The 13,587-nt window shown below is 41.9% G+C and overlaps 1 protein-coding gene across 3 annotated transcripts in view; it reads right to left on the minus strand.

Moving 5' to 3' along the window:
- The window catches only part of kalrna (kalirin RhoGEF kinase a), a 99,217-nt gene that overhangs the window by 47,144 nt on the left and 38,486 nt on the right, over positions 1-13,587 (minus strand). For all 3 annotated transcript variants that reach the window (XM_026376048.1, XM_026376047.1, XM_026376046.1), the window contains exons 9-20: positions 12,088-12,210; positions 11,326-11,517; positions 10,266-10,397; positions 9,030-9,128; positions 8,807-8,938; positions 6,528-6,650; positions 3,618-3,809; positions 3,152-3,321; positions 2,444-2,618; positions 2,099-2,351; positions 1,516-1,682; positions 297-416 (exon numbers count right to left, since the gene is read on the minus strand). In XM_026376048.1, coding sequence (XP_026231833.1) covers positions 297-416; positions 1,516-1,682; positions 2,099-2,351; positions 2,444-2,618; positions 3,152-3,321; positions 3,618-3,809; positions 6,528-6,650; positions 8,807-8,938; positions 9,030-9,128; positions 10,266-10,397; positions 11,326-11,517; positions 12,088-12,210 — 1,878 coding nt within the window. The remainder of the gene's footprint in view (positions 1-296; positions 417-1,515; positions 1,683-2,098; positions 2,352-2,443; positions 2,619-3,151; positions 3,322-3,617; positions 3,810-6,527; positions 6,651-8,806; positions 8,939-9,029; positions 9,129-10,265; positions 10,398-11,325; positions 11,518-12,087; positions 12,211-13,587) is intronic.

Below are 13,587 nucleotides of genomic sequence, written 5' to 3' on the forward strand. Positions count from 1 at the left end.
TGTTGTGCATGTGTGTGTGTGTGTGTGTGTGTGTGTGTGTGTGTGTGTGTGTGATACAGTGCTGACCAAGATGTTTTTTTCCTATTTCAGTGCACACACACTTTTCTGCAGTCAGCTACTTAAAGCAATGCGCGGAGTGTGTATGTGTGTGCATGTTAGTGTATTATCATCTGTTAGTATTCAGAATGCAGAATGAAATAATTATTGAGGCAAACCAGACTCAAATAATTAATACTAAGATACAGTAAGCCTGGTTTGAGCAGCAATAATTAGGATGTGTTTGAGTGAGCTTGTACCTCTATGGCCATCTGGAACTGTTCATGCTCCCTCTGCAGCTGCTCGGCCTCAGACAGAGAGCTGGCGTTTACCATGCTGGCATTCAACATGGACTCACCATTACGAATCCAACCCAACACCTAAACGGAGAGAGAAACAGTGACAATGACAAAATAACGAACAGATCTACTGTAGGTGTTTATCATGCACGAAAAAAGTTAAAGAAAATGTGAACTGTGGAGATATGAAGAAGAAAAGTGAAACACTTCCACCAAACAAACCTTAAAACTGTAGATAAGACCAATTCCAAAGTATGAGCTCAGTTAATATAATCTTACTTTGTCTTTGGGGAACCTTGGATGTCTTGAACGTTACTTTAATTCACTGTATCAACAAACAGACGTCCTGCTGTAGCCTAGATGCATCATGTGCAGATAGCGTGGCTCATTGTATAATAGGGTTTCTCACTCTGTCTGCATCGTTGTATTTCCACCTTTGCCATGTGGCACATTCTATATGATACACTGGAAGATGAGTGTGTGTTTGTGTGTGTATGTTATTAGCACATTGCCCTAAACCTCATTAATTATTCAGCTGTATCCATCTGCAGCAGCAGTGCTGTGCTTCCTGTCTCAACACACAACATGTTCACGTTCACATCTGCAGCAGCGTCTTCACAAAAAAACACATAAAAAAAACAACATTTGCTTTATTGAGGAGGAAGATGTGGATGTTGTTCTTGTCACTTCTCCAACATGGAGGAGTCTTTTCAGCTTATTTTCTTTGTTTCTAATAAGCCAACCCACCTTGCTCCATTAAACCTGCATGTTATTTCCTTTTTAGGATTTGGTTTTCTACTGTTCTTTGGCTTTGGATCAGAGTAATGCTCTGGATCATTTGTAGATAAACCTCTACCTACAACAGTATTTTCAGCTCTCACATCGCTTTAGGATTCAACTATTTTGCTAAAAGATATTTTGAAAATAAAACTAGATTAAAATTGTCTCCTTAAGTTCTCACAACTATAGGATGGTTCTATCCTGGTTTTTAACTCTACACCCTGCAGCAGCAGCAGCAGCAGCAGCAGCCTAGTGAACCTGTTGAGTGGACGAGTGGATCAACTTAAAGCAAAAACTATTTCCAGGATCTTAATGGACTTTGAGTTGATGCTCAGTGAGTTACTACACAGGTGTGGTTTCTTTTCTTTAGCACCTTGAGCTGGTGTTTTCACGTTTTTACCTGTTTCACCTCGGCCTGTAGGTGGCGGAGCTGCAGACTCTGCTCCAGGCGTGTGTGCGTGTGCTGAGCGCTGAGCTCCACTTCCTGCTGCTTCTCATGGAGGAACTCCAGCAGCTCCTGGACCTGAGAGGCCAAGTCCATGTCCTTCTCCCCCGTCAGCTCAATTCCTGACAAACACACACACTTTTACATGACTTTTTATGGAAGGATGTTCTGTGTTTTATTGAGCACTGCACAGAAAATATAAAACTACAGTCCCTCTGTGCCTTCATGCTAAGCTAGGCTGAAAATGTCTCTACTTTATCTGTGTATTGGACAAACAGGCATTAATAATAAATATTGCCTCTTCTCATTCTCACAAAAACTCTGGATGGTTCTAATTGAATGTAGAACCCTCCTGAGGGGAGGCTTTCTAATCAGTTTGAGCTGCCACTGTCTGATTAGTTAATGCATTTAATAGAAGTATAATTGTCCCACATCACCCCTGACTGGCACAGACAGACACACATGAACACAGCTGATGAGCAATCTGATCATATGTTAAATAAATAACATAACAGAGCAAGCTTTGTCTCCATTTCACCTGAAGCCTGAACCTCCATGATGTACTGGTGCAGGTCTTGACCCTGTTGCATCACTTCATAGGTCATGTTGTTCATGGCCGCCTTCCTCTCTGCGTGTCGCTTCAGCCGTTGCTCAGCCAGGCCGATGTCCTCTGCACTGCCAGAGGAGGCGCTGCCTCCCCCACTGCTGCTGCCACTGCTACCGCCTGAGCGGCTGGCATCATTCAACTGACGCGACAAGTCCTCGTTCCAGGCGTCCAACTCCGCCGTGACCTGCAGGACAGAAGACACAAGGCGTGTGTCAAACATGTTGAATGCAGTGTTTGAGTACTATCTGTTTGAGTTCTACACTCCTGTTCTCATACCTCTATTGTATACTGCTCAAAGATGCGTAGCTGGAGGAAAATGTCCAGTTTGATTTTGCGTTCGTGGAACAGTTCCTCCATCTGTCCCTGGGCCTCGTCCAGTTGCTGCAGCACCCCCTGGATGTGTGCGATAGAACTACAGTGTGGCGTCTTATTGGTCGACATGGCTGCATCTCTGCGAAAAGAGGAATAGAGGAGACATTACACTAGGTCCTAACACAACACGTCCTTCATACCAGGAGGTCTTCTTCAAAACTTGTTTTGGAAGACAGCTGCTTTTAGGAGAGGGGCTAGTAAAATTAAATATAAGTAGGCAAATATACTGTATATTAATGAAGTTTATTATAGTCTGAGTTTAATTTATTAGAAAGTGTTTTTGCCATTTTATCAGCATCAGCTAAAAGTTCACACTCCCTCCAGTTAAATCAACTTAGTTACCAGCACAACTAGAATCATTTTAACTGTCTTTTCATACAAAAAAGAGGAGGTGAAACATGAGTCAGCGCATATCTGTGCCGACATAGTAAATGTTTTGTTTAATCTCACCTCAGCGGCTGAGTGAATTTGACTTTTTAATGAATTTTAAGTGTGAAATATTATGACCTGGGCTGTTGATACATTCTCACTTTAATAACATAAATATTAATATCATTACCTAAGTATAGGTATTAGTTTTTCACCCTCTCACATGCCACATTTGATTATTACCTGAGCTGCTGCATTAATTCCTCTCCCTCTTTAATCACATTGAGAGTTGCCTCCAGTGTGGCCGTCTGCTGCTGCTGAAACTGCTGGATCAGGGTCTGAACTGAATCCACCGAGTCACAGCACACGTCGTCCAGCAGCTGTTTCTGCAGCTCCTCCATCCACGACCAGAGCTGGATACAACAGACGGGCGGGTCAGCAGATCTGTGATCAACACTTGCACTGAACCACCTAAACACTGCTGTGCACCGGAGGGCACTAAAAATAACACTTACACCTACATAACAGGCTCCACTGCCACTAACCCAATTCTCCTAACAGGACTGAAAACCTGCAATTACACCCTTATCACATATCAGACTCTATGTGTTTAATCACACAATTAAGCATTAATTCAGTTCAAACTAGTTGGGAGCAGAATGATACGTCTGGGATTGTTTTTGGGTTTGTGTGTGTTTGACTTTCCCACCTCCTTGGTGTGTGTGTGGAAGGAGACAGACATGTCAAGCAGCAACTTCCTGTGTTCGACTCGGCGGACAAAGTCCTGGATTCGGACTTCTAGGTGTCTGGCTGCTTTGTAGATTTCCTCAGGGTCGCACTCTCCAGTCTGAGCGAGCTGCTCAGCCGCCTCCAGCAGCTTGTCTGCATTAGTGTATGTGTTCTGAGAAGACGAGGAGGAGAAGGAGGATGGACCTTCGTTAAGAACCTTATCACTATTGGTATTAGTTTAAAAATGCATTTGTGATCGACACATATTGTAGCCACAGCGTACTATATTATTCAATTATCACCACTGTAAGTCCACAGTCACATTTCTCACAATAAATGAATACCCACACGGATCATGTTGTATTAACATACGTATTAATACAGTTTCTGTAAATCGACAGTGGAACATTCCTTCTTTTTACCTCTACCTCCCTTAAAAAGAGACTAAATCCTGTCTGAGAGTTAAAGCTCTCAATAATTATTCAGGAGGACAAAATGGATTAGTGTCGGTCTCTGCTAGTAAGCATAAGAGATTACCACTGGAAATTTTCATTTCAGGAAATATATTACATCTGAGATCTTTTATGGAGACTGGAGGTTGGGGGTGTGGTACCAGAGGGAGGAAACTGTGTTATGATCCCAATTATTTAAGAATATAAGTTGAGGTATTTGGGTGAAGCTTACAGCCATGGATATTTCAGTGTGTTAGAGGGATTAGTTAGAAGATAAAGATTAAAATTTACAAGAGATTATTAGTCTTTGCTGCATGACTGGTTTAGTTGTGGGTGAGGATTATAGCAGGGGGATGACGGGAAGGCAGGATCATGCCTGTCACCTGAAAACTGAAGCTCATACCTGATTTTTTAGAATGAACTGCAAATGAATGAGTATAATTTATTATTTAAATTGAAATAAACTTTGAAATCACCCTAACCCCACTGATCTTACCACTAATGCTACAGTTGCAAGAATAACTATGTGAATGCTTTAGGATTACGTGGAGTTTATATAATAATAAATTTAAATAATACAACACAAACAGTTTTGGGAAGAGGAGTGGTCCAAAATTACTCTGTCTGATCTGCAACTACAGGAAACGTTTGGTTGAGGTTATTGCTGCCAAAGGCGGGTCAACCAGTTATTAAGTCCAAAGGTTCACATACTTTTTCCACCCTGCACTGTGAATGTTAACTTATTATGTTCAATAAACCATGAAAACATATTATGTTTGTGTATTAATGTTTTAAGCAGACTGTGTTTCTGTATTTTTGTGACTTAGATGAAGATCGGAGCACATTTTATAACCAATTCATGCAAAACTCCACGTAATCCCAAAGGGTTCACATACTTTATCTTGCAACTGACCATGCTGTGCTTCCTAACCAACCTGGAATCTCACATGCATGGCACACAGGAGCTGCTGAGAGACAACTCACCCTGCACACTGTTGCTTTCCTAATGTATGATGAGTGCACAAAGGCAGAAGATAGATTCACTTACTTAGGAACTAATAAGAGGACATATCCACTTACTGCCATACTGTCTATAATTTGTAGGCATCCAGAAGCCACTATAAATATGTGGTAGATTCCTAGGTGAAGAGAATGTATAAATGTATAAATGTAATGTATAAATAAACGTGTACTAATTTCAGTTGTGTTAACTGCTAAGAGAAGAATTTTACAATGATAAAGGGGAAAATGGAGTGAAACAGAGAAGAGAGAGCAACTGACCCAAATAATGCTGATCCACAGCAGGTTAGGAAGGTTAATCCTGATCCAGAGTGTAAACATCATATTATGCAAATACACAGTATTTAGAGGATTAACACTCACTCTTTTATGGGATTATCACTTTGCTGAAACTCCACCGACCAAAGTTGCTAATCATTTATTAATTTCCACGTTTGGTGAATAGACTTCTGTCCGTTATTTGACGCCACAGGCTGCATTATGTGTCTTTTTAAAGAGCTTTTATAAGAATATGTGAGATTAGAAAGATGGAGGGATCTCAGCATGAATTTTTAACCTTTGGACTGAGAACATTTTTACAAAGTGAGGACATTTTAGCCAGACTCCACACTGAGAAAGGTGTTTAAAGAGCAACTTCAGGGTTAAGACTAAGTTTTAGGGTTAGAGTTTTGAATAGAGTTAGGGTAAAGTTCATGGTGAGGCAGTTAGTCATGATAGTGCACAGAGAGTTAAATATTCAACATAAAATACTGCTGTTGCACTGAGTTTTCTGTACTGTACAATTTCTTTTGCAGTTTTGCTCCCACTGTCTGAACCTCTACTCGGAGCCTCAACATGCTTCTTTGTTTTGTTTTCATCTTTCTATCCAGTATGTTTTTAATTTGGCATCAAAATTCAGGAATGGATAAAATCTACTGCAAATCTTTCAGGCTTGTGACCATACATGGTTACGTAGAGGGATGTCTTCATGCTCCCTGCCACCATCACACATGGTGCTTTTGGAAATTTGGGATTAATCAAAGCGGATTACTTGCAGATGTTTCGAAGGGAAGTGAACAAATATGAAAAAACAAAAACACAAATTTCAAAATGTGCACCTTGGTGGGATGTTTATATGGTAAGTGAGAGCTCCGGAGTGGAGTTGCACTTACAATCCCTTGAGCCTCAGAAGTTTAGAGGCATGCTGCTCCTTTCAGATAGCTATGCCAACAGAAATTCAGCTGCACGACTGAGGGCATGGCAGCAAAAGAGACAAAGGTTTAACTGCTTTAAGTATTGTTCTCCAGTGTTGTCTCATGTCTGGTAGCAGCCGACATAAACATTCAAAAAGTACCCATCATTACACATCATTGTGTAATTAGTTTGTTAAATTACTTCATCCTCCTTTGATGTGAAACGACGTGGACAGACTGGCTTACCTGAGCTACGTCTTCAAAGTCATCATGTCTCTTCTGCAGGGCCCGGGCTCTGTGAAGGGATTTCCCAACACCAGTGTGTTTGCTGAGGAAAGCTTCACCGTGGTTTTCTATCCAGTCCATCACCTGGGTGAAAGAAAACACAATGATCATGTTCTGACGCTGAGAATAACAGGATGCTGACCATTCCATGACATTAGACGTGACTGGTTTGGCCTCTGAAGGAACAGTATGGATGAACAGTGTTGTAATTCATGACATCAGTGTAGTGCAGTCCAGCTGGAGCAGCAGAGAGGTCAGTGTAAGGTCATAACATACACAAACTAAAGCATGTTAACTGCAGCTGGACTATCTGCAGCTCAAACTGCCAAGTAAAACGACACACTAAGATGTTCTCTTCCTTTCTTTACTTCTGCATCTCTCGCTCTTCCTCTCTGGGGTCACATATACCCCGTAGCAATGCAACTACAGGAATAAGTTGGAATAGCCCTCTTCTAGTGATTTATAGACTATTGGTATAAGCTTACTCTCTCACTTGCTCCTTGTTTCATTCTGATTGTATGTCTCTCGCCCACTGTGTGAGCCTCTGTGTCTCTCTCTGGGGTCTCATAGAAACTCATGCATGACGAATACAGTTGGCAAGGCTGTTTTTGAAAAATTTACATCCTACAGATATGATCTCTTCTTTCTCCCTCTTTGTCTTTTCACCTCTCTTAAACACTCTCTCACAATTTCCCTCGGGTCAAATATAAGTGTTTGTATGGCGCCCATGCTCCGTGCTCAGAGCATTCATCTTTGAATGTGGAGTCTGCCTGATGCCCTAATTCTCCCTCCTCAGGACCATTAATTCATACATAAAGTACACACACGATGACTTCAGTCATCATGGTCCTGTCTTAAATTAATCCAGTGTGCTGTGGTTATTTTATGTGTGTGTGTGTGTGTGTGTGTGTGTCTGTGTGTGTGTGTGTGTGTGTGTGTCTCCAGAAGCACTGAACATGACCTCAATACAAGAAAAGTAATGAAGTAATAGGTGAACGAGGTGATAGCAGCAGTATAGAGTGAGACTGAAGAGTGTGTGTTCAGTTACTCTCAGGTGCTGTTTCAGTTCTGCTGCTACTGAGGCTGCTACAAACACTTGTTCCATTACTGCTTATAGATTACTTCTAATACCGTAGAACTACTTTTACTTCTACTACAACTAATCCGTGTACTGTTTCTGCTCTACTCTGTTCTGATACACCAAGTAATTTGAAGCATAAAGAGGTGAGGTTATAAACTAGCCTAAATTCAGAAGCAGGTAAACATATTGACAAATCAATTACTGAGCCAATTTAGTTAGTCCAATCAAGCGTTCCAAAGCCCCAGAAACTATAGTAACAGCAAATATCCATCTATAATATCTGACACTGGTAAATGACTCAGTTCAGAGGACAGTAAACACTGACATAAGCTTGTTTCTGTTATTTGTTTATTAATTTTTCTCTACAGCTTCAACTAGAAGCTGAAACTCTGTGTTTGGATGATACTGTCTGCATCCGTGTGCTTGTTACTGTGCTTTATGTTCATGATTGTAGAGATTTGACAGAGAGAACACATGGACTCTGCTGACATCCCGGGGGTTTCAGTAATGCCAGTGGTATTTGGTTGTAGCATCACTGACCCACAATCACTTTAAAGAAAGTCAAATAATACTCGAGACCTCGTCCTCTCCCGCTGATGACATTCACTCTGCTGCTTAAAAATACCCTTCATAAAATATAACGGTGATATTAAATTTTGAGCCCCCCGAATCTCTCTAAAACCTCCAGGAATCTGGTCTGACACCTTTCCAAACCCACAGTTTGCTCGTCTGTGAAATATGAGCAGCGGTAGCAGCGGAGCTCCGAGCGTTTTATCTCAGGAATTTTTACATTATACATTGTTCAGTGGGGATGAGGAGACAGTGGAGATGAATGAACATGTTGTTTAGCACACGCACACTCATCCCGGCTTCTGTTGATTACATACTTACATGCATGATTACATGCTACACTGTGGTTTTGGAAAATTTTACTCTGTGAGTAAAATGCTTACAAACCTCTTTCAGTAAACTCGAAACTACAATAAAAAGTTGGACTGTTTTCCTCAGTTACTAAAAACCTGGTATTTTAAAACCGATGTTTATACCGACTCTATACCAACAATATCTCCTCTCTCTGTGTTGTGAACCCTCTCACTCTCACACCCTTTTCTTTATTTAACTTGCTTGCTCCATACTTTATAGGTTTGTTTATGTGTACCTGCTGGACATCTTGCTGGAACACACACAGCTGTAGTCTTTGGTGAAGTCGGACTTTTCGATGCTGCCAAATATTCTCCAGACGCCGCTGATGGTGAAGCACCTCGTGAACCACATCCAGGATGCAGTGAACCTGCATTATTTTAACACCAATGTTAATAAGATATTTGTAACTGACCCGCAGGAGAAGCTTTGACGCCACAAAGAAAGAAAATGGCACTGACCGCTTTGGAGTAATTGGCAGTGGCTGTCAACGATTCAGAGTTGCCGGGACTCAGAGGCCTCTGGAGGACGTCCAGTAGGGCTTTACCGTCCTGACTCACCTGGAAACACAAGCGGGTAAATCACAGAATAGTTACACAGACAGAGATCAGGCAGATAAAGACAGACTGAAGGATTTTTTTGTTTCCCTCTTTGTTCTCTCTCATCTCCAAAACAAACACTGAACAAACTTCCTAAATCAGCATTTTACTTCATGTTGCTAATTGGAAACACACCACTGTAACGTCTGCATCACAAACACAAAGTACAGTAGCTGTTTTCCTTTCTGTGTGAAATGAGCCCTGGCGAGCGTTTTATCAAAGATCATTTAAAAGACAGTAACAGTAACATACACGATGCTGTCGGTGTGCAACACATGTATTTTATAAAATATCTAACAACTAATGCAGCACATTTACATAACGAGGTTGGTTATGAAATTGATTTTAAACCAAGGTCCAACAGTATGTGTTGCTTGTTGTTTTGATCATAACACCAAACTGTAATAAACATTCTGCTGCGATTACACAGTTTCTGTTTCACTTAAAGCAAACGCCTACAGATTCATCGCGTTCTATCATTCACAGATGTGAGGAGTCATATGTAATCATATAGAACATGATGGTGTCTTTATGCATTTACATTGAACAAGAAGCATTTTTTAGGTATTTATATAGTTCCTGGAAACCATAAAGGAGCTTTGTCAGCAGCACAACCTACTTTCACCTCATCAAGCCAAGACTGCAACATAAAAAGCCTCACTGAGTCTCGGAGCATGTCACTTTCCGCAGCAGTCAAACAGAAAACAACACTGTTGCTGCTTGCCAAGCAGAACTGCCTCGATCTGAACCTCTGCCCAGAGCTTTATGTGTGTGTATATGGACTTATTATCTTCACAGATAAGCATACGCTGAGCCAAAACTGCAATAGACCATCTAAAGATGAATGCCAGACTGCAGAAAAGGAGCACTGAAGAGCGGGGCTGCTCCCAAACTAAATTTAGTGGAACATAGATTTTCAGACAGCGGAGCTGGATGGTGGCGGTGCAGCAGTCGACCCTGTCATCACAGCCAATCACAGCCACAGAGCAGCACTTACAGCCCCCAGAGGAGAGACTCTGTACCGAGAGTCCATATCCCTTCCCCTGTGACATGCTTGTACAATGTTTAAATGATTTCCAATACAACGAAAGCTTTTACCTCGGTGTAAGCCTGGGTGACCTGCTCATACAGGCTCTGGTGGCGATGGATGGCGAGCTCCAGCTCCTGCATCTCTGACGGTAAACCCCCCTCACTGCAGACTTTACACCAGGCTTCAACCTCGGACAGGAACTGACAAAGCAACACAGACATTCGAAAAGTCATACAAAATGTGTAATAATATAAAAATGACTTCAACTCTCACCCGATGACAGCTGGGATCAACTCCAGCGCGTCAGCAACCGGTAACAGGGTAAGTGGTTTCAATCATGGATGGATGGAAATGAAAATCAAACAAGACGCTGAAAATTACTGTACAATGTAATGTTCACATTACGTTTGCTGATCTCACAGCTGTCGACATCCTTTATGTTGAATCACAAGATAAAAACAAACTTGAATTCTTGAATTACAGAGTAAATTTGTCTGCTTCACTTCACGTCAAGTCATTTTCAGTCTCTTCTTCAACCTCCTCTCCCTCTGCCTTCTTGCTAATTTGTCTTTGTTTGCCTCTCCTTCTACATCTTGTGTTTCATCTCTTACCCTGACACATTTTCTGTTTTTCCGCTTCACCCTCTCAATCTGTGCCGATTCTGCCCTCACCACTTTCTCCTTCGCTCTTTTCATCATCCGTCTTTCTTCTCCCGCTCTGTCAAATGTACACTTGTAGCTAATGTCAAGGACCCAGCAGGAATCAAATAAGTCCCATCTGTTGCCATGTCAACCTTCCAAGAATCAGCAGCGGAGCAGTTTGATCTATTAAACATAATCAGACACTAGAAATGTCCCAATTTACATTTTACATTCTGGACATGTGTCTGCTGCAGAGAGACTCCTGGATTAGTAAGCAAATCAGCAACCAGGCAACAGCAGTCTCACGGTAAGTGGGACGCCCATACATCAGGTGAAGAGGAGCAGGTGTGGACTCTTTTTCTGCATGAGCTTCTACATACAGTGGTGCCATGATGGATTTGCTCTATGTGCTGTGCAGCAATGTTCAGAAGTGCAGCTCTGCTCAAAGGCATCTGCATAGCATTTTAATTTCTTCCTTTGATCTCACCTGTTCAGCCTTCTGATGAAAGACAGATGACATAGCAAGGATGGTGGAGCGCTCATCGAGGGCAGCAGCAAAGCTTTTCCAGTCCTGATCCAGCTGACTCGAGATCTGCTTTATCTGCGTGGAGGCGTAGTGGCTGGCTTCTGCCAGTCGGCTCGCCACCGACATGATTCTGTTGATGTTAACATAGGCGTTCTGGGAGGAAAGAATACATTAAGAACATGCTGTTGTTAACCAGCTGGCTGATTCTCTCGGTTTTCTGTGTGTGGTCGTGGAAAAGATGTTCATCTCTTTCAGAAGGGTCAAAATATTGGTTAATATTAATCAAGCAAAGAAAATATCTGAGGAGATTGATGAAACTACTAAAACTGGGTTAAGAACTGTCTAATGGAAGAAGGTCATGTGGTCTGAAGAGTCCAGATTTGTCTTTTAATTGGCTCAGGGAGAATCACACATCATTTTATCTAAATATTATTAGAGTGTGGGATGGTATTTTTGGATGGTCAGTGTATATAAAAAATGCTTTTATCTCTATATAAACTCTATAAAACAAATAATGATTTACTGACACAATTCTGATGATGAAGATGTAGAAGTGCATTTCTCATTTCATAGCATGGATTTTGTGTTTCCTCTGTTAGTATTACAGCTACAATTTAAGATAGTTGAGATAAATAAATGCAGCCTAAGCTAACCTTACCTGACTACCGCAGACTAGCTGTCATGGAGTGAACTACAGTAAAGTGAGAATTGATGACACTGTACCATGGAGTTCATGGCGAAGTGGTTGTGTTGGGTCTGCAGCTCCACAGCATGTTGGTAACCTCGGCCTATCTCAGTGTGGCTCTGCAGGAACACTTCCTTGTTGTGGCTGATCCAGTCAAACATCTGCACACACGCCACAGAGCAACATTAATAACACTGCAAACTACAGGGTGTCACACATTCATGTTCTCCATCCCGATGAGCACAGAAAGCCGAGCATTGTCAGGGACAAACAGAAACCATCTGCCCTGACAGAAACACCTCGGTTTCCAGGATTTTAGTTTCTTCAGCATGTAAAGAAGAAAGGGGTCGGTCTGAACTTCACAGTGAGGCGACACCTCCTTAAACTCAAGTGAACTCCTAACTAACCTTGGTTGAACGGGTTTATGAAGCGTCATAAGCTGCTTCGCACATGTTTTGAAAAGTGAGGCATTTTCAAGCAGCTGCTGTGACTAATCTTTTGTGTATACAGTAAAGTCGGTGAGTAAAACCATAATGGAGAGTAACTGTGGCCAGGACATATAAACATGACTCATACTGCAGAAATACAAAGAAATATTCCTTCGTTTAATCGTTGTTGGCTTCGTCTTTACCAGCTGTTCAGCGTAAGGCACCAGAGGCCAGGACAACCTTCACGCTTGCTTCTCTATCCGAATCAATCTTTGCAGACAGATGGAGGCAAGAGAAGGTTATGGCGCCATGTGGTTACCATAGCAACAAGAAAGCGACACAGTCATTTCTCTCGCTAACAGGACGAACACTTCATCAGGTCTGACTGTTTCCCTGGCTCAGCTGCGAGAGCTGAGCGTTTCCCACAGTGTAAAGTTGTCCACACACCCCCGCTGTTCCTCGGCATGACAACACTGATGTGGACAAAACTGTTTTTTCTTTCTCTCTGTTTGCTTTTCAGTAAATATTTACCGCTCCTGCATGTGGAGTTCTGTGTGGAACAACACAACAGGTCAACTGACGCCCGCCTGTCTGTGTATATGTGTGTTGGTGTGTGTGAGTGAGAGAGAGAGAGTGAGAGAGGACAGGCTACACACACTTTTCAAGATAAAGACAGGACTACAGGTTGATGTGTAGCCATCCTGAATACATTTGAATGGCCCTGGATGTGATTTACTCTATGTTGCATCCAGGCCACAAGTGGTGTTTTTCCATCTGCTCGTTTTAATAACTGTAATCTCGGTCTCGGGTTAACTGTTAGTTGAGCAGGTGTCACCAATCTCACACATCAGAGACAATAATCAGTGAGGGACTTTAGCAATCTAGATGAGTTTACAAGATCAAACCACTTGAGAGGCTGCAATTGCTGCAGCTGTATTTCTAAAAATGTGACCTTTCCATATACAGAACCTTGGAATGAAACTGAAACACTTCTGCATGTTGCTGTAAACAGGCTGAGTGTTAATTATGAATGGAATCCAAACATTCACTACCTGGGGTAAGTAAAGCAACGCTGACTGAGTTCATTTGACTTTTTGACAAATTTCTGGA

This window comes from Anabas testudineus, chromosome 21 (assembly GCF_900324465.2).
Source record: "Anabas testudineus chromosome 21, fAnaTes1.2, whole genome shotgun sequence".
NCBI classification, from domain to species: Eukaryota; Metazoa; Chordata; class Actinopteri; order Anabantiformes; family Anabantidae; genus Anabas; species Anabas testudineus.